The sequence below is a fragment of the Erithacus rubecula genome (assembly GCF_903797595.1).
Source record: "Erithacus rubecula genome assembly, chromosome: 18".
Taxonomy (NCBI): domain Eukaryota; kingdom Metazoa; phylum Chordata; class Aves; order Passeriformes; family Muscicapidae; genus Erithacus; species Erithacus rubecula.
In genome coordinates, this window is record NC_136670.1 from 991,423 (window position 1) to 1,018,198 (window position 26,776).

Genomic DNA, 26,776 nt, shown 5'->3' on the forward strand with positions numbered 1-26,776 from the left:
GTGCAGAGAAAGGGACTTTGAAAAGCCAGAAGATCAGGCTCAGGACCTCCCTAGAGTGATCCTGGAAGACATAAAAATGGAGGCTAAAACAGCCTTGCTCCAAACACCTGGTGGCCCCACCCGCTTTCACACATTAAGCAGGGCATGGACAAAAATTCTATCAAATTTGTAGACCACCTCAAAAGTGCCATCAACAGACAGTTAGAAGACCTGATGGCCTGAAAAGAGCTACTTCGTCAATTGGCAAGGTCAAGTGCAAACAAAGAGTGCAAAAACGCCTTGAGGACCCTACCATTCGACCCTGAGCCAGACTGAACAAACAGCCGAAACCTGCACCAGGTTTACCACACTGAGCACACAATTGCCCTGGCAGTCAGTGAAGGGTTGGCAAAGGCAATCAACAACATGCACCCCTTCCCCAAACAAGCACTGAGGGGCTTTAAATGTGGTGGGCTTGGACACACGTGAGGAGATGTGCAGCTGTGTGGGGTGGGGTGATGGTGGAGTGCTGCCACCTCCCAGAGAACAGTTTTGTAAAGATGTCCTGGTGGCACAGGCTATACCCTTGCCCCAGGAGAAGGGATTGAGCTCTTTTGTGAATCCTGCCAGCAACACTGAAGAGAAGGGACAGGAGCCTCGTATGGGGTTCCAAAGAGCAGAGTTACTGGTCTTCTCCTCAAAGGGGTCCAGGGACAAGAAACTCTGAACAGGGCTGGGGGAGTAGGGTTCATGTAGGAAAGCTTAGGGGAGAGGTAGAGCAACAGACCAATTCACTGAGGGTGCAGGGGCAGAGCAAAGGGGAAGGGCCAATGGGATACAAAGGATCTGCCCACAGCAGGGAGGCATTACGGAAGAAATATTCTTCTCTATTATCAAAAGGGGGTGTCTAAGAGCCTCTCTCCAGGGGACAGCAGTTAGCTATTTTTCTGTCTGCTCATTGGCCCCCATACTCCCGAAAACTGCAAAGATGACAAAGACCCTTTTAACAATTATTCTTACCATCAGCAGTCTCCTCACATCCCACTCATCAGCAGCATCAGGGAAACCCATCTGAGAGCAGGGTGGCTCTGTGTGATGACACCAAGCTCCAGTTTCACCCTGTGCTCCTCAGCATCCCGGAGAGTCCATTCCCCAAACCTCACCAAAGCCTCCGAGGGGATTCAAGGTGGGACCTGACACTCACTGCTGAGTCTGCTCTCAATCCAGTTCGATGACAAGGGCATTTACCACATTCCAACAGGTAAACTTGGAGCCTTGGACTGGGAGCAGGATGTTTTGGTAATAGGAGACATATTTACCAGACCAGACAGTCTTCATATAATCTCTGAGGTCCAAAGAGCTGGACCAAGGGAACAAACCACCATTCAGGTGATTTGTGTGGATCCACCATTCTTTTTGCCAAAAATGGACCTGTCGTCACACAAGCCTACCTCCTACCTGAATGGACAACAGAAGTACTGGAGAGCCACACAGCATTTTGGGCTGAGACTGTGGGCAAAGACAAACCCATTGAAGTGTGTGGCCTGTCCTGCCATGGAAATGAAATTCAGAATCTGGAACTGATGGACACTGGAGTGGGCATCACCATCCTTGCCCTCTCTGAGTGGCCCCAGGACTGGGAACTGGTACCAGCTAGCAGGGTAATCTCTGGGACTGGGGGTGCAGACCTTACATAATTCAGGCACTCATCTTGTTATGGGGCAGGGATGCCCTGTTTCAATGGGGGCAAGACTGGAAATCCCTTTACCATCATGGGATTTCTAGTTGGGGCCGCTGCAGAGCACACCATCCCACCACTCACCTGGAAATCTGGTGTGGGTGGATCAGAGGGCCCTTCCAGCTGAGAAGTTAAAGGCTCTTCAGTCCCTCGTGGAGGAGCAGATTCCCAAGGGCCATATTTGTCCCATCTAATAGCCCTTGGAACACCCCTGTCTTTGTGATTAAAAGCCCTGACAAAGCCAGGTGGCAGCTCCTCCATGATCTTCATAAAATCAACGAGGCCATTGAGGACATGGGCCCCTTGCAGCCTGGTCTGCCCTAGCCCTTGATGCTCCTGGTGGAAGGGAGCTTGAGGTCATGGATATCAAGGACTGCTTCTTCAACATCCCCCTTCATCCCAGAGACACTTCACAATTCACATTCTCAGTCTCATCACTGATCAGGCAGGCCCCTCTCAAATGCTACCACTGGCAAGTGCTCCCACAAGGAATGAAAAACTCACCCACCATCTACCAGTGGTATGTAGCCCCATATCCCAGTGATTCTCACACCCATCAGAAGAGCTTTTCCAGGCACTGTCATCCTTCACTACATGGATGACATTTTAGTCTGTGTGGAAACTCAAACTGCCCTCAACAAAACCACTGAAGCCGTGGAAGGAGCTGGCTTTGAAATTTCAAAAGAGAAAATCTAATGCACCTGCCCGTGGACCTACCTTGGACTCCAGATTGGTGAAAGGAACATTGTACCCCAGCAGCTCACCATCCACAATGACCCAAGGACCCAGTGGGATCCTCACCAACTCTGCAGGTTGATCAGCTGGGTTCATCCACTGCTGGGGATCATGACCAGGGACCTCTCATCCCTCTTCAATCTCCTCCATGGAAGCAAGGACCTCAGTTTGCAGTGTTCCATCACTCTGGAGGCCAAGGTAGCCATTCCAAAGGCTGCAAGCACCATGTCCACATGGCAGGCACACCATACTGCTCCAAACTTACCCTTCTCCTTTGCCATCTTGGGGAAGTTCCCCCAGTTTCATGGACTGATATTTCTGTGGGACACAACTCTAAAAGACTCACTTCTGATCAATCATGGCCCAAGCAAAATTATTACCACACTGCAAGAACTGATGGCACAGCTGGTCATGAAGGCCAGGGCTCACCTCTGGGCTCTTGTGGGGTGTGACTTTACATGCATTTTCCTGCTATTGACTGTAGGGTGTCTGGACCATTTGCTCCAGATAAATGAGCACCTCCAGTTTGCCCTAGACAGCCCTGGACAAATCTCTATTCACCTGCCAAAATACAAACTCTTTAACTGAGTCTTCAATTTGGCCCCAAAATCTCCAGAAAGTCAAACATTTTTAAAGGCTCTGTTTTCACTTGTGGCTCTGGAAGATCCCACAAGTTAGTTTTGACTTTGAAAAACCCCAACACTCAGGAATGGGAGTCTGATGTTGAAATTGTTCAGGGATCCCCACAAATCACAGAACTGGCAGCTGTCGTTAGAGTTTTGAAAGGTTCAAAGAACCATTTTATCTGGTCAAAGATTCAGCCTATGCAGCAGGAGTAGCTGATAGGGCTGAACACACTTTATTAGAGGTTGCAAACCCAAATTTACATAAATTGCTCTCAAGACTTGTCTATCTTCTCTCCCACTGAGAGCAACCGTTTCATGTAATGCACACGAGGTCACACACCCATCTGCCAGGCCCCATTGCAGAAGGCAACCAGAGAACTGATGCTCTTGTCATGACAGTGCAGAACATCACCTTGCTAGATATCTTTAGTCAAACCAAGCTCAGCCAGCACTTCTTTCATCAGAATGTTCCCACCCTGGTACAGAAGTTCAAGTTGACTCAAGAACAGTCAAGATCAGTGGTGGCTTCATGCCCCAATTATCAGCAGTATGCCATGCCCTCCATGGGAACAGGGGTAAATCCCCGTGGATTTGAAAGCTGCCAGTTATGGCAAACCAATGCCACCCATTATGTCCCCCTCAGAAGGCTGAAATATATTCACTTCTCAATTGACACTTTCTCTGGGGCTGTGTTCGCCTCAGCCCATGCAGGAGAGAAGGCAAAAGATGTCATCAGGTACTTCCCTCCTTGCATTTTCCACCTTGGGCATTCCACAGAACATCAAAACAGACAGTGGTCCTGCTTACACCTCCCAAAAATTCCACCAATTTCTAAATCAATGGGGAGTGAAGCATGACACAGATATAACCTTCTCTTCCATGGGACAATCCATCATGGAGAGGGCCCATGGAACAATCAAGAGGCTCCTTGACCAGCAAAGAGGGGGGACAGAGATCAGCTCTCCCAGTGAGAAGCTCTGTAAGGCAAATTATGTTTTCAGTTTTTAAAATAATTCATTCATGGAGCCAAGCACCCCTGTTGTCTGACACTTCTCAAATAACAACCAAGCTAAGTCAAGGAGAAGCCACCGGTGCTGATCAAGGACCCTGAATCCAAATGGATCATGGGCCCTTTCCCACTCATCACCTGGGGGAGAGAGTGTGTCTGTGTGTCCACAGGATCAGGCCCAAGGTGGATCCCAGGTAAGAACATCAAACCACTGAACACAGTACCCAGAGAAAACCCATAACAGGAAAAGGAAGGACAGAAAGACCAGACTCACACGGGGTGCAGGAGATGAAACTCCACATGCCACTGAATGCACTGACTCACCATAACAGAAAAGGAACAGGAACATACTTAGCTGGCTCATGTCTTGACTTAAGCTAAGAAAAGAACAGACAAGTTTTTCCCATATGATGTTCACACCCTCCTTTGTGTGGTTGCTGTAACTGCTTCCTTCGCCTCATGCCCCACTTGCCTTTCCCAGCCCTGTTTCCCACAGTCACACATTCTCCCTGCTACCTTCACCTCTAATAACAATGTTTCATATTCCATTCCTCTACCATTAAGTTACATTTGCAATCACTTCTTCCTATCCTTTGATTTTAAGTATCCTTTTAATCCCTACAGAAAAATCCATCCACATCTCCTACCTCCAAGGCCCTGATGCTGCTGCTGCTCCAAGTCCATATTATCCATCTCTGGATGCTCCTCGCCCTACCAACCATTAGATGGATTGTCCCTCAACCCAAACAAAATATTTGGGTGTCCCTGCCAAAAACCCTCCAACAAGACAACTTGTGCCTGGCTGTGGGCAAGCTTGGCGATGCCCTGTCTACATGCCTGGTGGGGATTCCATTGACAGAAAGAGACTTTCCCTTCATGGGGAAGGAACCCAACCCAGTGGATACCTGGGATAAGTGGACAAGGATTCTGCCACACAGACCAGAGGCACCTCAAGAACTGGATCTGTTGGGGTCCCCCAGGGCCACATTCTGCATTCAGTTTTACTACAGGCCACCCCATCAGCCTCTCCCAAAATCCGACCATATTCGGTCCCTTCTCAGAAACAGTGAGCCCAAGTCAGAGGATCTATTCTACTGATTGGTGCAATTACACCAGTGCCACACTATCATTGCCCACATTTAATCCTCGTGTGCTCCCCCAGGAAGTGTTTCTTTGGGGATAGAACATGGGCTGGGATACCTTCCAGTCTCCAGGGAGGTCCCTGCACCCTTGGCCAGCTTACCACCCTCACCCCAACAATTTCCCTAAATCAGGATTGGAGAAGGAAAACCCAATTGGCTCGCCAAAAGAGATCTTCCATTGAATTTGATGAAAATTGTGTTTCCAAAATTACAAATTGGCACAAAGGAAAGAGGGTTATGGTACCCCCATTTCTACCTTGGGTAGCTGCCACAAAGGCTCTCGGTGACCTTTCTCACTTGGGGTGTTGGCTTGGTAAGCAGACCAATGCAACATCTGAAGCCCTCAGTGCTTTGCTGGAAGATGAGGAAACAACCAGGCATGCCACACTCCAAAATCAAACAACAATCAGCTTCTTGCTCCTTGCCATGGTCATGGTCAGGAGTTTGAGGGACAGTGCTGCCTCAGTCCAACCTCCCACAGCGAATCCATCCAGAGGAGCATCCAACTCTTAAAGGACCAATAAAGGTCATCAAAGTAGAAAAAAGCAAAGATTGGTTGGAAGGACTTTTCAAAGGATGGAGACTGAAGGGATGAGCACTTTCTTTTATTAAAGGCATTTCATTAATTTTATTCATTATTCTTATTGTTTTATTTATGTAAAACTTGTATAGTTTACTTGCTTACTTTTGTTTACAAAGGTCTGTGGAAGAAGCCTGTTTAATCAAAAGGAAAAGGGGAGTTGTGGAGGCCTTGGAGCCTGTCCAAGGGACAGCAGTCTCCATGCCCTGGAAGGAAGGACCCTAAATTGTCAGAGGGACATTTAGGGCATGGACATGAAAGGCTTCTCCCCACAGTCTTTTGCAGGTTTATGTTCATGTACCCCAGTTGTGCTCTCCCAATTGGCCTGTGGGCCCAGACTACCCTTGTCTCCCTATGTGGCCTTTCCCTAGAACGTTCTCCCTTTCCCTGGTCCCCACTGGCCCCAGTTTGCTGCAGTGTTCTGCCCCTCTTACCCCATTGGCTCCCCTGATCCCTTGCCCCCCATGCACCACTTTCCCTACTCCCATTGGACCCTAATCCCATGCTCTGTCCCTCTTTCCCCATATTTAAACCCAAACTCCTTCAGTTCTGTGGTTTTTGTCTCTGGACCCCTCCAGTGTGTGGTGATGTTTTACCCCATGGGAGCCCCTCCCATCTTTCCATCATTGGGCAGGCTGTGTGTGCCTCTGTGAGTGTGCATGTGCCTGCCTGATCAGCCTTCCATTGGAGGCTAGTTTTGGGAGGGTAGTGGCACCTTACCTCTGTCTGCTCACTGCTACACTTGAGGCCCCCTGAATGCCCCTGAAGCCTGGCACCTGCCCTGGAGGCCCAGCAGCTCTCAAAGACAGTGCTGGTCTGTGATTGTCGTGACAGCAGGAGAATCCAGTGGTGATAACATTGCCCCTGTCACCTACTCAACCCCCTGTCACTTTCTAGGGACAGATGGGCCTAAGGAAGAGGGAGATGTTGGCAGGCCCAGCAGCAGCTGCCTTCTGGGGAGCCTCATAGTGCATCCAGCAAGCACCAAGCCCAGTGGGCACAAGGCTGCCCCTGCTGCCCCCACCCAGCTCCAGCCTCTGCTCTCACCCACCACTACCCTTGTTTCCATGCACAGCCTGAAAACTGTCCTGTTGGAACCTCTCATTGGCTTTGGCAATCTCTTTCTGAGCACAGCTCCCATGAGTTCCCCCCTCTGCCTCCTGCGGCTGGCAGAGACCTGCACTGGCTCCCCATGCCCTGTGGCACTGCCTGGGACAGCAAAAATAATATCTTTAGGCCCCTGTTCACCATGGACATGTTTCAGATACTCCTGATAGCTCCATACCAAGGAAAGCTCCTCATTTTTTGGTGTCAGCAGCTGGGAAGGGAGCAGGATGGTGGCTGGCATGAGCATTGGGCACTCTCCAGCTCTGTAGAAGCCTGGACATTGGAGTTCATGCATTGTTACACCTCAAACACTGATGACCAGCAAGTTGGAACAGGACATTGTGGAAAGGGGGGCCCTACAGAGGTAGGGAAGAAGCTTTTTGGAGCAAATTTTCCTGTCTAGGTCCATGGAGATCACACAACACTGCACAAGTGCAGGAGTGGGGTCAAGGAGTAGGAAAGATGAATAGAGGAGGATCAGTACCACCAGTGATCCCCAGGTAGCCCTGGACTCTTTTCAGGAACTCTCCAGTAGAAAGCTGTATGTGCCCCAGGCTGTTGCATCAGACATAAAGAATCCCCTCCCTGGAGAAGGATATAGGCATTCCCATGGCAGCTTGGATGTATATAACCTGACTTTTTGTTTCACAGCTCCCACTCCCACTGGACCTGTGAACCGTACTCTGACCACAGACATCGAAACTAAAATGACCAAATCTCACTGGATCCACAAGTGGTGATATTTGTCCTCTCCACCATCTACTCTTGTCTTTTCCTCTTCTTTCTTTTGCTCATTGTAATGGTTTGAAAGCAAAACCAGTGAGACTTCAAGTCAGAAATACAATTTAGTAGGAAAAAAGAGTAGAAAAAAAGAAAAAAGAGGAAAAAAATTGCATAATAGTACAAAAGAAAAACAACTGACAGTCAGAATACAACCTGACATCCTGCTAGTTAGGGTGGGGGTAGCAGTCCAAATGAAGTGGTTTTGTTGAAGTACTGATCCTGTAGAAAGGTCTGGCAGCTCTTGTCCTCTGAAAAGCAGTGGGTAAGAGCTACATTGGTGTACCAAATCTCAGTTTTTATCTAGGCAGGAAATGTTTGGCTCCTCCCCCTGGGTGGAGCATCTCCCAGTGGGGTGATGTAATTTTATCAGTCACACAGTGAGCCACAATGACCCATTAAAAGAAGATACCTCCCTGGAGGAAGGATGAGTAGTGGGAAAGATAAAGAACATTGCCCCACCTGGTTTCAACAGCTGCCCCATTAGCAGAGGATATCTCCCAGAAAGATCAGGATCACTGTCCCACCTGGTTTTAGCAGATGGTGATAGAATACAGACTTTTGGGCACATCTTGACATTGTAACCTAGGACACTCATGTATTTTCTTCATGTTATTTTTATACTTTTATGGGAAAACCAAAATCAGCCCTTTACTGCCTTTCTGCTACAATTAAATTTTTTAAAAATTGATCTGCCTCGTATATACACTGGTCATTCAGTGTTATTTCATTCCAATTCACTCCAAGGGTTTAATTGACAGGAATGTACCCTGCCTTAGAGATGGGTCATGACAAGCTCCTGGGCTGCCCCAGACTCAGAGTTTCCTCACTGGAAATTCTGCCCCTCACATGCTTCTCCAGCTTAATGGGTGACGGATGATTCCTGATGACTGTATTGCTCTTATAGAGATGGACTCTGCATGGTCCCCTGCAAGGAGAACCTCCCTGGGCCAAAGAGCAAAAGGAATAAGCTGGAAGAATTACAAGGGAGGTTGTTCGGGGTTGAGTGTTTTTCTGTTACTGTGTCAATTGAAAGAATTTTTCCCATTATCATGCCAATGGAGCTGGCCGGGTTACACCCAGGGTCTCTGATGAGTCCAGACAAAGGTGTGGGTGGGGACGGCCCCCGGAGGGGCCTCTGAGGCTTCCGGGAGGGCACTCGCGTTTCCGGCGAGCCGGGAGGAGGACGCCTGGGATCGTTCAGCCACGCGGCCGAGCACAGCAGAGCCAGACCCTCTGCCATCACCTGCCCTGCATCTGCCCCGTTCCAGCCTCCTGCCTCTGCGGACACAGCTGATCACCCAGACACACACGGTGAGCGAGGAGCCGCCGCTGCAGCCCGTTCCCGCCTGGGACCGGCGTGGCTGCTGCTGCCCCTCCCCCCTCCCTCCTGCCTTCGTTCCCGTCTGCCCTCTGGCAAATCCGGGCTCTGGACTAAGCACAGAGACAGCGTGCTTGCATCTAAAGGGACTGACACCGAGTTATCTATTTCGTTCTGTTAGCAATTTTAACTGTTATTGTTTTCTGTTTGTATAGTTAGATATATTACTAAAAGAGCTGTTATTCCCACCCCCCTTATCTCTGCCTCAGAGTCCTTGATTCAAACAATCGTAATACTTGGGGGAGGGGAGTGGAACCAAAGTCTCTATTCCAAAAAGGGAAACTTCTGCCCTTACTGGCAGACACCTGTCCTTTCAAACCAGGACAGAGGTTTAACAAAACAAACAAACAAACAAACAAACAAACAAAAAAACCAAACCAAACCAAACCAAACCAAACCAAAAAAACCACAGGTGAAAGTTAAGTATCATGCTGGGAAGGTAAAATCAAGGATGTGGAGCAGTTTTCTAATCACAGTTTGGAAGTGGCTCTCAAGAACAAACAGCTGCAGGTCCAGGCAGGACAGGATGGGTTTCAGCCCTTGCCCTCATGCTTCACAAGGGTCAGGGAGGACACAGCCCAGTCCTGCACAGCTGTGTTCAGCTCTACCCATGTACACACAGAATCACAGATTGGTTTTGGTGGGAAGGGACATTTAAAGGCTATTTAGTACAAACCCCCTGCCCTGTGCAGGGACAACTTCCACCATCCCAGACTGCTCTAAGCCTCATCCAGCCTGGCTTTGAGCATTTCCAGGGATCCAGGGGCATCCACAGCTGCTCTGGGCAACCTGTGTCAGGGCCTTACCACCCTGACAAGGAAGAATTTCTTCTCAGAATCACACCTAACTCTGCCCTCTGGCACTGGGAGGCCGTTCCCTGTGTCCTGGCATGCCAGGCCCTTGTCCAGCCCTCTCCAGCTCTCCTGGAGCCCTTTTAGGCCCTGGCAGAGGCTCTAAGATCTCCCTGGAGTCTTCTCTTCTCCAGATGAGCACCCCCCGATCTCCCAGCCTGGCTCCAGTGCAGAGGGACTCCTGCTCTTGGACCATCTCTGTGCTCCTACCTGGACTGCCCTGGTTTGAAGGACAGGTGTCTGCCAAGGAAGGAGATTCCCACCTTCTCCCTTGGAATGGAGAATTCCCTCCAATTATTCTAACTTTGAAATGACAGGGCTTTCAGGCAAAGCTGTGGGAGAAGCAGCAGCAGTTGGTTCCCAGTGTGTGTGTACAGCAAGGCAAACAAACAGCAGCCCCAGCACAGCCCAGCCCGGCCCGGCCCGGCCCAGCCCGGCCGAGCCCAGCCCAGCAGGGCTCCCCTGTGAGGAAGCAGCAGCCAGGCTGGACTGGCCGTGGCAGTGAATTCTCCCCGCCCCGGCAGCGCCTCCAGCGTTCCCTTGGGACCCCGAGGGGAGGAGAGTGAGTGAGGAGCTGAGCCCAGCCCGCAGCCAAAACCTGTGTCCCAAAAAGAGCTTTATCTCTGCTCTTCCCAAGAGAAAAAGCCCCCAGCTAAGGGAGCAGACAGCTGCACCCTTCACCCCACTTAGACCATTTCTTTTGTCTCTCTTAAGCACCGGTTGTTATCATCTCTTAGGCAACAGGTTCCCTCAGAAAAAGAAGAAATCCTAGCTCCCAACAGGATTCTTTCCAGCAGGTCCATGTCCTCCCTCTCTAGGGGACTCCAAAGCTGAAGGCAGCTCTGCAGGTGGGGTCTTCCCTGAGAGGGACAGAGAGGGAGAATCCCCCCTCACCTGCTGCCTACACTGTTGGGGATGCAGCCCAGAACACAGCTGTTTTCTGGCACACCTGCCAGGAGCCATTTTCCCTTAAAAATACCAGAGTTCTTCTGCCTTAAATCTCACATCCACCACAAGTATGGCTGGTGCTGATGTTCCTGATAATTCCAGAATAATTCCAAGCTGGAATTACCCCGGGGATGGTATTAATTATTTGGTCCTGAGCAATCATGCACATCCATCTTCTGCAAATTTCTTGCAAGGTTGGGTTGCTGGGGACATGGGGACCACCCAGAGTGGCTGCTTGCAACCCACAGACCTGCCTTCATTCTGCAGAAACTTACTGCAGCAAAACTCTGCTGAGCTGTGTCCTGGTGCCAGCACAAACCCAGCACAGAAGCAGCTCCCTTTTCCAGGGAGAATAATACCTCAGTGAGGAGGAATTCACATCAGACCAGACCCTCTATCACTCTGAAAATAAATTTCTTTATTATTTTGTGTAATTAAGTAGTAATTCCCTCCATAAGCAGTTGTTGGCCATTGGGAGACAAAGCAATATTTCTGGCTGAGAAGTGCCATGAGAGGGAATTACTACAGAGAAAGTGTGGTGGGGATGGAGAGGGGTCAGTGGGGCTGTGGCTGGTGCCTGGCTGCCCTGGGACACTGAGGATGGCACTGTGGATGTCCCAAGGAGCTGCTCCTTGCTTGCTGAGGTGTCCCAGCACACCCAGTCCTGTGGCCACAGGAGCCAGGCAGTGGCTGTAAAAGCCACCAGTGTTTGTGAGCAGGGGAGCCGCAGCTGACAAGCTGATATTGATTCAGAGGGTGCCACATGCCACTGCCTCCTGCACAGGGAGCCAGGGTCACCTGAGATTAGGGGACAGGGAAGAAGGGGCACCTTTGGCAAGTATGGGGCAGCGTGACAGCTGGGGACAATGCCTCACAGTCTTGCATGGTGTGCCCCTGCATGCGCTGCAACCCTGAGCTGAGGTTGGGGTCATCCTTCAGGGTCTCCCAGCCTGAAAGGGTACTGGAGGTTCCCCAAAATACACTCACATTCCAAGACCCTCCCTCTCACTCCCCTGAAGTTTGTTCTTACTGAAACTTGCTGGAAATGGCTGCTGCTCATGCCCCTATTCCTCTGCACCTGCCTGACCAGTTCTGCAGGAAACCCGCATTTTTGCCCCAGAAATATGTGCCTGAAGTTTATCTTGTTTACTTCTGTCCTGCCTTAATTCCTACCCCACAAGTTATCTGTTTTGGGCCTGAATAAATCTCTTCCTCTCCCTGGCACAGCATCACTCTTCCTGGTAAGAAGTGCCCAAATGGGACAAATCAGGATAATCAGGATGATCGGGGCCTTTCCTCCATGCCAGCATTGGGCTCAGGAATGAACTGATACCCTGGTGGTTCTTAGGCTTGGGCTGTTCTATTGTCAGTGTTTCAGCACCAGCCCTTGACATGGTGGATACAAAATTTGGTGACACCTGGCTGCTGCCTGACTGTTTCTCCAACAATAGTGCCCCAGGGCCACATCACACACCAGGGCTGCACAGTGCCAGGGAGCCTTGGGCTGCTCTTCCAGGGCACTGTCTGTGGTGGTACCCACCCCTCTGCCCACACAGGGAACTGGAAATAGTCAGCACCATTAATTTCCACTAAATAATCATGTTGGTTCAGCAAGGTTTGTAACAAAATGGTAAGGAATAAATTATTTTAGTTCCTTAAGTATTGTTGTGATACATCCAAGGGTAAGAAATTATTTCTTTGCGTGGAGGAAAATGAAACTGAGTTTTGCTTTCAGAATGGAAACTTCCCTAACCCACAGCATTCAGCTCCAGCACAGACCTTAAAAAAATCCTCGTTTCCTTCCCTGTTCATCTTCAGTGGAGATCTTAGAATGGCAGGATGACTCTTGGAATATGGAAGCAGCCAGCCCCAGCCTGAGCGTTGCTTGCCCCAGTGTCTGCCTCTTGCCCCTTATCCCCAGAACCTTGTTCTGCCTCTGCTCCTGCAGTCTGGTGCTCTGTGGCCAAGCCACTCACTGGTCCCAGTTCCCTCCTCCCACCCCTATCAGCTCATATCCCCTGGGAAGAAAACAACTCTCTGGAAAGCTGTGGAAACAGCTTGGCTGGGGTGATGCTCAGGGAAAAGTGTTCCTCTCTTGGAAGGCCAGTGTGTACCAACAGCATTGTGCTTCTCTGCAGGGTGCACAAAGAGGGGACATTGGCAGCCAGGTGTCCCTGTGGTGGGATGATGCTGCTCGTGCCTGGGGGTCTGGCAGGGCCAGTGGCAAATCTTGTGCCTGGTGCCCGGCCTTGACCCTTGCCCTGGGCTGCTCCCAAAAGCTCACCCCTGCCAGTCCAGGGAAGGGCAGCACCCACAGGGGAGTGGGGAATACTGGGTAGCCCAGCAAGTGCATCTCTTCCTGCTGCCGGCCTGGCAGCTGGGCTTGGCTCTGGCCAGATCCAGGCAGCAGCTGTATGGATGCAGCAGGAAGGCAGGAGGCTCCTCACATTGAGCTAATGGCTGTTTAGTGAGCTCATTTTCCTTAGCACTATTGATTTCCCTGGGCTCTGCTGTGAATTGGTTTGCCTCTGGGAAACAAGGACTTGGCACCTCTGAGTGGGGCTGTGCCTTAGATCCATGGGATGCCCTGGAGTGGTGTGGGCAGGGAGCATCTTGCTGGTTGAGGCTGCTCCAGGCAGTGCTGAGTGGGCTTATTTTTCCATCCAGTGTTGATGACAAAGCACAAAGCTCCAGGAGAGGGCTCACACCCCTGGGAAGTATGCCCAGAACTTGGATTCACAGCAGATACTGACAATGTCCAAGTGCAGCCTTGTAGCTGGAATAACTCAAACATGGCTTTTCCTGGCTCTGGTGCTCTGTGCCTGGCTGAAAAGAACTCACATGCACATGGACACACGGACCCCTTTCTTGCACCATCATGGACTCTGCAGCCAGCACAGAGGGGCCTGGGAGTCTCATCCCTCCCAGCAGCCCTCCCCTCCATGCCTGCAGTGCAGACCATTCCCAGTGGCTGCTGCATGGAGACAGGTGCTGCTCAGAGCCCAGCTCGGGTACTCACTGCTCCCCCATACCCTGTTTCCTCCCTGGCCACCCTGGTGGAAGGGGTGCTAGCCTGGCAGCCCCAGCACATGAATAGGTGTGAAGCCACACACCTGCAGTCTGCAGAAGCCACAGGAGACCTGGTAGGGACGTGGCATGGCCAGCACAGCCCTTGGGCACAGAGGAGAACAGGAGAACTGCATGGCCACCCTGTTGGGGCACTCCAGAGGGATAAACAAATGGAGCTGGAAGCCTAAATGTGCAGTCAAGATTATGACTTAATTGGCATAACAAAAGCTTGGTGGGCTCAGGCTTATGACTGGAATATTAATGTAGAAGGATGAAGCTTGTTCTGGAAAGACAGGCAGTGGATTAAAGGGAAAGGTACAGTTTTGTATAGAAAGGCTGGATATATTTGGCTTGCTATCAATGAGAACCTGGGTGCCATCCTGCCAAGCTGAGCAGCTTTCCATGAGTAATTGCCAGGTTCACCCAAAACCTGGGACATGGGTATGATGGAGAATATCCCTACCCAAGCAGCTGGTGTGGCACCAGGACAACAAGGACAGACTGTCCAGAAAACACTCCCAAGGCTATAAAATTGTTTTTTTTTTTTACTTGAGAAGAGGCCAGTAGAAGAGAAATGCTATGGTTTTGCTTTCAGCCTTAGGGTGAAACCTGGTGGACCTGGATTTTGTGGGGAAATCAGGGGGATGAATGCCACCCAGACATGAAAGAGCTCCTTGTCTTGCAGAGCAGAAAGGGGTAGAACTTGGAGCTGGGAATAGGAACCTCTGGGAGCAGGGTGCTTGGTGCTTTGTTCAGGTATGGTTCAAATAGCTCCACATATGGACAACCCAAAGATCTGTGAGCCCAGGGCCAGGGTCTGGCCACCCTCATGGGAAAATTGTCCTTAGAGCAATTTCCCTGATCCTGCTGGGTGCTGCCCTTCTCCTTTCTGCACCTCAGGCATCTCCAGCCCCCCTGATACTGACCATCCCTGCTGTTCACAGCTCCCCAGTCCAGCTGGAGGGAAGCTGCAGGTCACAGCAATGGCCACACCAAAGGCCATGTCAGGATGGGGAGCATCCTGTGCTGTCTCCAAACTCCAGAGCAACTGGGAAGCAGGCAGGGATGTTTGATTATAAACACATCTACTCAGAATGCAGAATCAAGAAGATCAAAAGGAGTGGAGAAAGGATTCAGCAGGCAAGGCAGTGAGGGCACATGGAGAGGAAGGAGACAGGCAAAGCCAGGGCTGATGCTCTGAGATGAAAGGGGGAATGATGGATACTATGGTGCCAAGAGCATTTACAGCCTCAGTGCTTCATCCTGAAGCAGCCAGAGTGCAGTCAGCACCAGGGAGAGGCAACAATCCTGCCAGGAACAGGCCTGGAGAGACAGAGCAGCACAGGCAGGCTGGCAGCCCTATGTGGATACAGGCAGACGAGGCAGCAGGAAAGATGGGAGCAGGAGGGCAAAACTGGAGAGCTGGGACAGCAGAAGGATGTGCAGCTTTTTAAAAAGAGGAGAAACCTGAGTGCTCAGTGCTTCTTTGGATTTCTGGGAAACAGGAGGATAAGCAGCAAAGCAGCCCAGAACACTGCAAGGCAGCACACTGGGGAGAAGTTGCCAACTCCATCTTCTCAGGGCAAATTGTGGCAAAAACTGGTCTGGTTCTCTCCTTTGACAGAAGAACAGGAAACACAGTGTGTATGCTTGATGTTCAAAAGACTTTGACACAGGTCCTTAAAAACATCTCAGCATCAAGCTGCAGTTTATATCCAGCCTGGCCCTGGTGTGAAATAAGTGCTGGTCCCAGCTCAGGCTCCAGGCTGTGGCTGTCAGAAGGTGAGTCATGAGATACGCAACTGCAGGCACAGTAGGAAGACAGAAGTGTGGAGATTATGTTGGACAGCAGATTCCTAACCCCAAACTCTCCCTATACAACACCTCACTGAGAAATTAGATGAGCAGGGGGAACAGGACATCATGGAGCACAGTCCCATATCAGCAGCATCCCAGCACAGCCAACACATCATATAAACAAAGAAATTACTCACTTGTAAGAAGCAATTTTTGGGGGAGGAACCTGCTAATTAATTACAGCAGAGCAGGGGGCTAACAGCAGAAACACAGTTTTGGGATGTGTAACTGAGAGGGCTGTGGAGATGCTGGAGGCAGCTCTGCCCTTCTCCACAGTAGCTGGGAGCAGTGAGAAGGCAGCTATGTGTGGACATTGCCCTTTGGGCTGCTTGGAGAGGATCCAGATAAGGATGTCAGAGACCTAGAAAACATGACTGCAAGAAAACACAGCAAATGTGGGACTGCTTAATTGGTAGGAGGGAGTGAAGGGGGCTGCAGCAGTAGTCTGCTGGAATGTGAATGATTCTTGCAGCAAGGAATCTGCTCATACCAGATAACACCAATAAAATCAGGCTTAGATTATGACAGGAAGAATCAAGACAGGCAGTGGGAATAATCTTCCCAGTCATAATAAGAAAGGGCTGGAGTCTCCATTGTTGAGGTTTCTGAGAGAGCTGTGCCCACAACAGCATGGTGTTTCTCGGTATTAGCATTAGCAGGTCCCAAAGGCTCTCTTGTTTTCAGGATTTAACCATTTCTGGGTATAAGTATATGGGAAACCCTTATAGCAGGGGCCTGGTTGTCTTTATGGCCTGCAAAGAGGCAAAGGTAGAACTAGACAAGAGACCTAAAGGGTTAAACGGGTCTGTGTGGGCCATGGGAGCACCACTGTCACCTCACACAGAGCTGCACAGGTTGGTGCTGGGGATATCAAACCAGTTTCCCCCAGGAACTGACAGATGGAGAATTTATAGGAATGAAATGCTGGGGTAAAACAAAGCAGATGAAGCTCATGTGGGCAGCAGACCCCCCCTGTCATACTGTGTGCTCAATGGAAGCCTGGGAAAGGAGGAGCCTGGTGAAGAAACCTGTCTGGAAACAAAATCATCTGGGCACAGTGAGAGGAAAATGTGCCAGGTGAGAAACAAGGTTCAGAAAGACAAGGGCTGTGTAATTTGAATTCGGGAAATTATTTCTGTTGTCTCAGTCCTGGGGCAGTGATGGCTGATGGCTCTGATTTAGTTGCATACACTGGAGGAGCAGAGCACATGGAGAGATGGGTGATGTATGCTCAAGGACCTGGCTAATGATACACAGCATGTTAAGCACCCTTCACTCTCACTAACTGGGGGAGTGCTCAGAAGCGCCTCTGAGCTGGCATCTCCAAAGTAATAAGAGCCACAAAACTTGAATAAAATGTTAAGTCCAGGGGATGTCACTGGGAAACTGCTGGTGGTGCATCTTTCTCCACCCAGGTAAAGCTGCTGTGCACAAGGTACCCCTGGGATTAGGTCTGACCAGATTAAAGGGATAGCTTTTGCCACCACAGCTGACTTGGTAGTGCTATGTGGGGTCCACAGGCCTGGTACAGCACAGAGCAGGAGGATGCAGAACACCACAGCTGCCTGCTCAGCCCTCTTCCTCAGTCCAGGACTGCAGCTGCAGAAGAGCAGCAGTAAAAGATTAGGTATAAGTTCTCCATAGATTCGAAGTTTTATCTGTAATTTTTGCTCCACACTTGCCTGCAGGATAAGGAGGGTTGTGATACTGTGTTCTGGAGACAGTCCTGTGGCCCACCATCAAGTGCTCCAGGGCAAATCCTCCCAAAAACCCTTTGCAAATGTAACTGATGCTGGTGTGACCACAGCCTCTGTCTCCGTTTCCTGGCTCTTGTCTATGAAATGAAATGGCCCAGACTCTTCCACTGCTGAAAGAAAACCAGACAACAGCCATGGGACTTGTGCACAGCACAAAGAGTAGGAGTGCAGCTGCTCTTGGGATACAACAGCATGAGCAACAAGGGCTGGTCAATCTCTGTGCTGCCTGTCTGCAGAGCCATGGCCAAGCCTTGCTGGGTGCTGGGTCACAAGAAGCTCTTCCTGCATCTGGCACTGGGTCATGGGCCCATGGATGCCCAGCTTTAGAAAATGTCCCTTTCAAGAGTGGGAGATGGCTGATGAAGGCAGGTATGGGTTTAGCCAAAGTATTTCCAAAGGAATTGATCTTCACTTCAAGCAGAGCAAATCTTTCCCAAATCAAATGGCTTCTGTGATATTCCTGAATCACCTTAAGGGGGTTTGTTCGAGCAGAGAGCCAGATACATTAAGTTTTGCTCTAAAGGACATGATTTTATGTGACCTCTGGTAATTACTCCTCATCTCCCCTTTGAACACCAGTCCAGAGACCATGTTCATCTCCAGACCCCAAAATGGTTCTGCACTATGGTTCCCAGACACAGGATTCCTGTGCTGGGGTATGGCCACAAACCTGCTGGCCCATATGGAGGTGGCAGATGAGCAGAGGCTGAGCAGCCCAACAGCCCTGTCACACAGGAACTCCAGTCTGTAGTGACAGATTGGCACTTTCTGATTGTGTCTGTGCTGTGTACAGGGAGAGTATGCTCGAGGATACTTGAGCTGACCTGACTGCCAGGTGCAGCATGCCTGGTCTGGCTGTGACCCATGCTACAGCCAGGACATGGTCTGCTCATGCTGATGACTCCAGCACAACTCCGGTGGTTATGCCCAGGTTTTTATCAGCATAAGTAATCTCTATTGAATTCTGCATCTAGAGAAGCAGCATGTAGTAAAACCAGCACTGTCTGCTGGTGTATATCTTAACATATCTCATTTATGGTCCATTCAGAAACTATCTTGTGTGTCCACTGTAAAGTCTGCAGGACAGCCTCTGGACAAATGTACCCTTCTGCCTCACTTTACAAATGGACCATCAAAGAGGGATGGGAGAACTGAAGCTCCCAGTCCTTAGTTCCTTCTGACCTTCATTTGGAAGGCCAGGATGGATGTTAGACAGAGCAGCTTGGTGGCAATGAGAGCTAAGCTTCCCCTCCAGCCTGGACATGGTGCTGTGTGGCCATTCATTGGCATGAAAAGATGCCCAGTAGAAAGGAGCTGAGGGATCTCTGTACTGGAACAAATGGCACAGACTGCAGAGACTATTCTTTGTGTAAAAATCCAGAGCTCCAACAAAGCTACCAGCTTGTAAGGGGACCACAAGTAACCACTGGAGACACACCAGCCTCCCCAGATCTGGGCAAGTGAAGGATGTTCTGAAATGTGCAAACATACAGAAGGCCACAAAAAGCCAGGGGTTGCTACATCAGCAGCTGAGATTCATTTACTGATTTGGAAAAAACCCTGCAGCCTTCTACCACAAGATGACTATGGCTAACAGCAGTTAGCTGCTTCTTTAATGGTCTCTTCAGCCAGCTTCCAAAACCTGTCCTGGTCTCAAGTGAGAGCTGCCACCACAAAGAAACCTTTATCTCTCTGGGTTTGTGTCAGTGGGTTGGAGATCAGTTAAAAGGGACACCACCCATTCTGCCTGCCTCTGCAGAAACACAGGCTGCCCTGCAGGCATCTCTGGAGCATCCCTCTCTGTAAGGGAAGGAGACTAGCCTGGAAACATTTGGCATTTCTTCAGCCTTGAGACACTCTGTCCTTTCTGCTGCCAAAGCTGTCTCTGCAGCTGCCAGGGCCTGTCCCTGAGGTGGCAGCATAATCAGCACTGTGCCTGTGGATGCCTGAGGGCTGCCCAGACCTGCATGTGCCAGCTGGGCACACACACCTGCCTGGCTAAAGTGCTGCAGCCCCGAGGTTTGCCCGGGCAATCCACACTGCCAGTGCATCTTAAGCAGGGATTGGAAGTCTCTGGGGCTCCTGGCCAGGACATGAAGTGCCTTTGGCACTGTCTGCAGGCACAGCACAGAGCTGTGGTGCCTCTCAACCCAGTGCTTCTGGGGGGAGGCTGCCCCTTCTGCTGCAAAATCTGGGCTTGAAAATATCAGTGACATTTCTGAGTGGCATGTGACATTGGAGGTCCCCTGCGCCTGGTGACAGCTCAGCTCTTGCTGCTCCTCACAGAGCTGCATGCAGGGGCTGCCAGAGCAGAGTCACTGCACCAGTGACACAGGGAACATGATACAGGTCACAGCCACCTACCCAGGAATGCCTGATGCTGTGAATAACCACCTTGGTTCACATTTTGCTTTTCCTGATTACAGGGGACGTTGGTTTCAAGGGATGTACATAACAGTAAATGAGTTTCTCTTTCAGGGTGAGGGACACCTGTAAATCAGGGCTACAGTGGATGCTTGTGCATGTGATGGGCAGCAGCATCCACACAGCACAGTGCAGGTAAGGATGCAGGTAAAGATGCAAATAAGGATGCATGCTGGTGCAGGGCTGGCTGAGCTCCCTGGAAGGAGGCAGGTTCCATCTGGACAGTGAAGTATGGAGGTATCCTGAGTCCAGAGGAGTTTTCCCAGGGAAGACTGCCATAATCCCTATTTGTAAATGCTAAAATGTCAGATTATGATTATTTTACTACTATTCCTACAACTCTACCATTATTATTTCTTCAAATCAGAAGAGAGTTATGTCAAAGACTGTCTACAACAATGGGTGCTGGCAGCAATGCTGTGTTCCAGGTGATGCCTCACCCCAGCTCTGCTCGGCTGCACTCACAGGGGTTACAACCAGAGCCCAGAGGGATTTTGAAACAGCCAAACTCAGGATTTAATCTTGTTTTCCAGAGAGGCTGAGGGAGGGTCTAGTACTGGCATCAAAGGATGCTGAGGTCACTCAAAAACAAAGCTTATGCTGGCCTTGTGAGGGGACCAGGTGGGAAAGGCCACAGTTTGGACATGCTCCTCAGTCCTGTGTGGGGGTTGCAAGCACAACAAATTACTGACTCTGCAACAGTTCTCTCAATAACCTTGTCCAAAACACAGCAACCCCTCTCTCTAAATAATAAACAGGTCTGGATTAAGACTGAACTGGCAGATGAGTTTCTGTTATAAGATCATACCTTTTGTTTTTATTTGTTTGTTTGTCCAGTAATGGAACCCACAAAACTGAGAAGTCCAGAGAGACATCAGTGCTGGACAACCAAGGTAGGGGCAGGGGGCCCTTGAATACAGGTGGAGGAGCTGGGCAGATTTTTCCTGGTTAAGAGGTAGCAGGACCTGACCTAACAGCAATCTACAAGTAATGATAAAGCAATTTCAAGGATGATGTTCTCAAAACCTTCTTGGCAGTGCCTGTTGATGCACTAAGCAGCAGTAACCACAAAGTCCTGAAAAGCTAAGGTGAGTATTGGGGTGGTGCAGCCTTGACAGAGGACACCAGATGAGTGGGGGAATGTTTGGCCATGGAAGATGCTACAGCTCAGGTAGGCAGAGTCATGGCTGATCTCATCTTGCCTTGATCATCCATGCCCTGCTGAGAAGCAGCTTCTGGAAACCCCAGACACAATCTCCCATGGTCCCTCTCCTTTAAAACCCTTGCAATTCTGTAACAAAGGTGTTACAAGGTCCTTCCAAAGGATACTTGCGGTGTGAATCTGGCAAGGGAATTTGTTCGTGCCTTGCTTTATTAGTCCCTAACCTCTGGCCGGCACATTTTACATGTACAGCAATGAGCCACTCCTTTTGAGACCAACTGAGCAAAAAGTAGTTGATCTGCCAATGAGGTCTTTTGGTTCCCTGGTCATAAAGTACCAATTAATTCCATGTTAACAGGCATTCTTCACTCTGAGGCTGAAGTGCTGTTCTGGAGATAGAGCAGGTGTAGCACAGGATGATGCTGATTTGCAAAAGGTTGCCTGGTGCAGGATGAACACTATCAGGTAAAGGTAAGGCTGGTGGCTAGAGAAGGAGCAGGAAGGACTAGGGAAAGGGGAAGGTACTGGAGAGGAATATTTCACATGTGCTGGCCCTTTATAAGCAGAATCTGAACCCGGGGACAGGAGAGACACAACATACATGTGAGATCTCAGCAGTGCCCACCAGTGCCATCCATGGGCAAAGGAGGCAGACTGAGGGAGGGAGAAAGGATGGAGGGTGGAGATGTGGGTTGGAGCAAGCAAGAAAGGATAAAAGGGAATGTTGTGGAGACTGAAGACCTGTTTTACTGGGAAGACCACAGTACATTGGACTGCGTGGGGAACTTGGAGGAGCCCAGGAATGGGGTGGGTGTAGTTTTGTGACGGAGCCATGTCCCTTGTCTGGGTTTAATCTACAAGTGTGCAGTGACAGGTGCATGCAGAGGACACCAGCACTGCCCACTGTGCTGCTCAGCAGATCTCCATGAGCAGTGGAAAAGCTGCACAGCTCTGGGGAGAGCATCTGGGGAAAGCAGGAGGCAAAAAGGGAACATGCCAGCCAGACAGCACAAGACATCAGTGCCAGCTGCTGCTGAACAGGCCAGGACTTCAGCACAGGGCTCTGCCAGCTTCTCAAGGGGCCTGGAAAGCAGTATGGCTGCATGAGGACTCCCCTGTACTCAGTTAATCACTCTGAGTCTCAGCAAAGCTAATTATCTTCAGTAGTCTCTTTTGGTGCCATGGCATCTCGGCATCAGCAGGGAGGATGGAGTCAGCCCTGCTCCTCTTCCCCAGCATTGCCCCCTTCCCAGGCAGAACAGCAGGCAAGGCACTGCGGGCCACCAAAGGGTGCTGCTGGTCCCGCTGCAGGGTGCTGGGGACTGTGGCTACAGCGCAAAGTCCTCGACACTGTGAGCAGGAACAGGCACCCCAAAGAGCTTTGCTTGTGAGGAATTCCAGTGGAAAACCCACCTCGGCAGGCTCCGCTCACTATTAACTGGTACTGGACCAGAAGCTTGCGGGGCCCAAACTGTGCTGGTTGCTCCATGCCAGGTGTGTCCCTGGGGCGGTGGGCTACCCAGCCGAGCCCTGCGCCTGCTCCCAGCCCATCTCCTGGAGCGCCCTTCTGAGCAGCAGCATTCCGTCCTTCCGGGCCTTCGGCCTCCGAGGCCGCTCCCGCGCCCCATGCGGGGCCGCCCGCGGGCGCTTCGCACCTCGAGGACTTCGGCGGACCCGAGCGGCAGCGCCTGCGGGGACGGGGCAGAGGCAGCCCCACAGCAGGGCCGGGCGGTGCGGGGCGGGCAGTCGCGGGGCGCACAGGTCGGGGCGGTCCCGGGGCGGTGCGGGCAGGTCGCGGTGTGGCACGGGCGGGTCCCGGGGCGGGGCTCGGCCCCGGTTCACATCCGGGCAACGCTCGGCGGGCGCGGACGTGGAGCACACGGGCGGGGCGGCGGCGCGCGGGGGCGGCGGCGCGGCCAATCAGCGCCGCGCTCTCATCGGTGCAAACAGGAGCACAATGGAGCGAGCGGCGGGCGCGCTGCAGCCAAGCTTGGCGCGAGCGCCGCGCGGCTGACGGGCCGGCCCGCCAATGGGCGGTGGCGCGCGGCTCTGGACAGCCAATGGGCGCGCTGCGGGGGCGGGCCCGGGCGAGGTTAGGGTGTCCTTGCAGGGTGCTGGGCTAAACTTCACCAAATAAAAGCTGTTTGTGTTGGGGCGGCTGCGGAGCCATTTTGGGTAAGTTCTGTCCCGAACTTTGGGTTCGCTCGCCCGGCGGGGCCCGGCCGGTAGCGGGGCTGCGCCAGGGCGGCGCTATGAATGAACGCGGCGGCGGCGGCGGCGGCGCGGGCCGCGGGGCGGGCGGGGGCCGGGGTGGCCGCCGGCCCTGTCATGGCTCCGGCCGCGGGGAGGGGCGGCGGTGCCCCGAGTCCGTCCGCGCCGCCCTCCCCCGCCCCCCGGGCCGCGGCAGCGCGGGGGGGCCCGCGGCCCGTGTCGCCGGCCCTGCCGTTCGCCCCCGACCGGGCCTCGCCAGCTGTCGGCCGGTAGCGCGGGGTCGGGCGCCCCCGGCAGCGGCGGCGGGTCCCGGGGCGTGCGGGGCCGGAGGCGGGGCGGGCTCCCCACGGCACCGCGCGGAGGCTCCTCCCGGCCGGGGAGGGGGAAGCGAGCCCCCCCGGGTGCGGGGTGCCGGAGCCCGCCCGCGGGGCGCAGCTCCCCCCTGGCGTCTCGGCTGCGGTGCTCAAGAATATCGATAATTAAGTCTTTAAACTTGGCGGTCGGGGGGAAGCGGGTCCCTTTGCGCGCTGCAGGCCCCGGGGCGCGGGCCTCCCGCCGCCGAGCCCCGCCGAGCCGGGCGCGGGGATGCGGTGCAAGGGCCGCTCTGACCGCGCCGGGCCGCGGGCTCTCCCTGTCACCGCGGTTCCGTCCCGCCGCGCGCGGAGCAGACGCGGGTCGGCTGTGGCACCGCAGCCATGTCACAACAGAGGCATCGCAGGCACGGCGGAGCCGCGTCTCGCCGCAGTCATCGCGCCCGCTGCGTGTCGGCGGCCGGGCCGTGGGGTTCTCCTGTGTTCGCCAGTGGCGTTCACTGGCCGTGGAGGTGGATTTTGGGCTTGATCGATGGGGTTTGTGGGATGGGGGCTGTGAGAGACACGCATGCAAACAATACGGGAAAAGGAAGCGAAATCGTCAGCTCAGGTTGCTGCTGCGGGGGTGCACCCGCCTGAGAGCGAGTCTCCCTCTGGTTATCGATTTGCCTGCTGACAACTCCACTGAACTCCAGTGAAGTCGGGGACCGCGGGTCCAGGCAGGCTGCCTCGGTACAGGCAGCGTTGATTCTGCCTGGTCTGCTTCTGGCCTTTGATATGGTAGAGTATTTTGGTAATTTTGCTATGAAAAATGCTTGCTTTGTTTTCTTCAGGGAGTTGGGATTTTTCTAGTCAAAAGCCCAGTAATTTTACTTGTTTACGACTTGCTCAGGAAATGCAGCAAATGTTGTTGGGATTGGAGAATGATGGGAGATGGATGGAGGTGGTTGGATGTGCTTGTGCAGTGTCTGGTGGGACTGGGCAGCAGCCTCCAGCTCCCCACACTGGCACGGGGCTCCTGGGGGGCAGACAGATGCTGTTGTCTTGTTAAATGTTTATCCATGACCCCTTCACTTGCAGAGTATCCTTTTAAGTGCCGTGGAGTCAGTCGGATTAGAGTGTTGCTAGAGGAGAGGAAACACTGAGCTCTCAGAAGGTGTTTTCTCTGCTGTTGCTGTTGATTTTGGGCCCTTTTCAGGTGATGGTATGGGAAGAGGTGCTGTCTTTCCTCTCCTTGCTCCTTGTTTACCTCGTTTATGCAGGAACTCTGCTGTGCTCTATTGCAGAGAAATTACAGTTTTGGTCAAACTGTTAAAGTATGAAGCAATAACAGCATATTTTGCTCTGGGACTAAATTCTTCCTGGAGTAAATAAGTTGTTTCTCTCCCAAGTATTTTGGCCTTGAGCTGGGTTGGTTTTGGTTTAGGGCTGCCCCTGGGTTCCTTTCCTGGAAATTGCTTCCTCTTCCACTACAAAGTAGAAATTTGTCTTTGGGCATGCTAATTCAGCCTGTGTCTCTGAATTGGTACAGCTACCTGTTCTTGCAGGTCCTTCAGGGGTGCTGGACATACTGCTGCACTGCCTTCACTGCAGAGATGGGGGCAGTGGGCTGAAGCTCATTGCATGTTGCCCCTCAAGTGCTTCAAGCTGAAAAACACAGTAACTGGGAGAGCTGGATCCTGTCAGAGTGTGTGTGTGTGTGTGCCTTGTGCAGAACTGAAAGTACATGTTTCTATTCTTCAGACAAAAGCTGAAGTCAAGGAGAGGACTTTGAGTGATCTCTGTTTGCCTTTGATGAAGTTTGAAGCCCACCCTGCAGCCATGGCTGTTTATTATGCCTGTTCCCTTACTCTCATTCTTCCCAGCAGGAACACAGGCTGCCCTGTCCCTGAGGAGGCAGTTGCAGCCCCTTGCTGCAGGCCAGTGTGGGTACCCTGTGTGATTCTGACACTAAGGCAGCTCTTGCAGTGTTTATCCATGAATAATGCACATCTCTTATGGAGGGTAGTGCCAGGGGCTTTGTTACTGTGTTCTGAGTGTTGCTGTCTAGTTTAGTAGTATATACCTTCTTAATGGCTTGAGTTTACCTCTTTCTCTGTTATCCTTCATGGTGGCCTTAGGGACCATGCTGCTTGTCTTTAAGTAGCTGGTCCCAGGTGTTCCAGTGTTAGACCCAGAGGTCAGTGTTGTGGGTCTTTTTGGGGTCTGTTGATTTCTAGTGGCTTGGTGGATGAGGCTCTCAGAGGAGTGTCTAGTTTTCCTGACAGCTTTTTTACTGCAATTTCTTCAACTGGAAGTAAATCTATGCCCCCTCTCCACCCCAAAAGTGTAAGATCTAGTCTTCCTTGAGTGATCCTTAATATTTTATCAGGAATTTCTCCAAACACATAAGCTTCTACAGGTGGGTAATATAAAGAGTTTCACTACAGTGGTTTGTGTTATTTCAAGAGGGCTTTGTAGAAGCGCGTGAACTGTTTTTGTGAGCTGGGTGACTTTGTGAGACTTGTTTTTTGAGAGGCTGCCAGAGCAGGCCTTTGTGTTTTGCTGTGGTGTCCTGGCCCGTCTGGGCTTTGTGCAGATAAGAGCTGGTATCTCCTCATCAGTGCGCAGGAGCTTACCCTGGCTGCGGGAGGAGAGCTGCTCAGCCCTGTGCTGGGAGGGAGGAGGGCTGCTCAGCCCTGTGCTGGGAGGGAGGAGGGCTGCTCAGCCCTGTGCTGGGAGGGAGGAGGGCTGCTCAGCCCTGTGCTGGGAGGGAGGAGGGCTGCTCAGCCCTGTGCTGGGAGGGAGGAGGGCTGCTCAGCCCTGTGCTGGGAGGGAGGAGGGCTGCTCAGCCCTGTGCTGGGAGCGAGCGCCTGGTGCGGGAGCACAGGCTCCTGTGCTGGGCCTGGAAAACAGGCATGCGTGGGGAGGCTGCTCTCAGCTTCTCTTAAAGAGACATTGGCAAGCTCAGTGGTTGGATGTCTCACTGGGCCTTGGGCCACTTGAGAGGGCTTGTTTCCTTGCTCCTGCAAGTAGCAGTGGCTGCATTTCTCCTTGCTCATCCCCAGTTCCTGCTTGGGCCACAGGAGTCAGCCTCTGGTGTTGGTGGTGCTACCCTAATCTGTGAAAG

General features: G+C 52.0%; 2 protein-coding genes across 2 annotated transcripts in view; one reads left to right on the forward strand and one right to left on the reverse strand.

Moving 5' to 3' along the window:
• NDRG3 (NDRG family member 3) overlaps window positions 1-26,776 on the reverse strand; it is a 378,731-nt gene that overhangs the window by 151,066 nt on the left and 200,889 nt on the right. The gene's annotated exons all lie outside the window — the stretch shown is intronic.
• The window catches only part of LOC306809980 (chromodomain-helicase-DNA-binding protein 6-like), a 92,436-nt gene continuing 88,748 nt past the window's right edge, over window positions 23,089-26,776 (forward strand). The window contains 2 exon segments of the mRNA XM_079321968.1: window positions 23,089-23,265; window positions 23,269-23,320. Coding sequence (XP_079178094.1) covers window positions 23,206-23,265; window positions 23,269-23,320 — 112 coding nt within the window. The 5' untranslated portion in view covers window positions 23,089-23,205.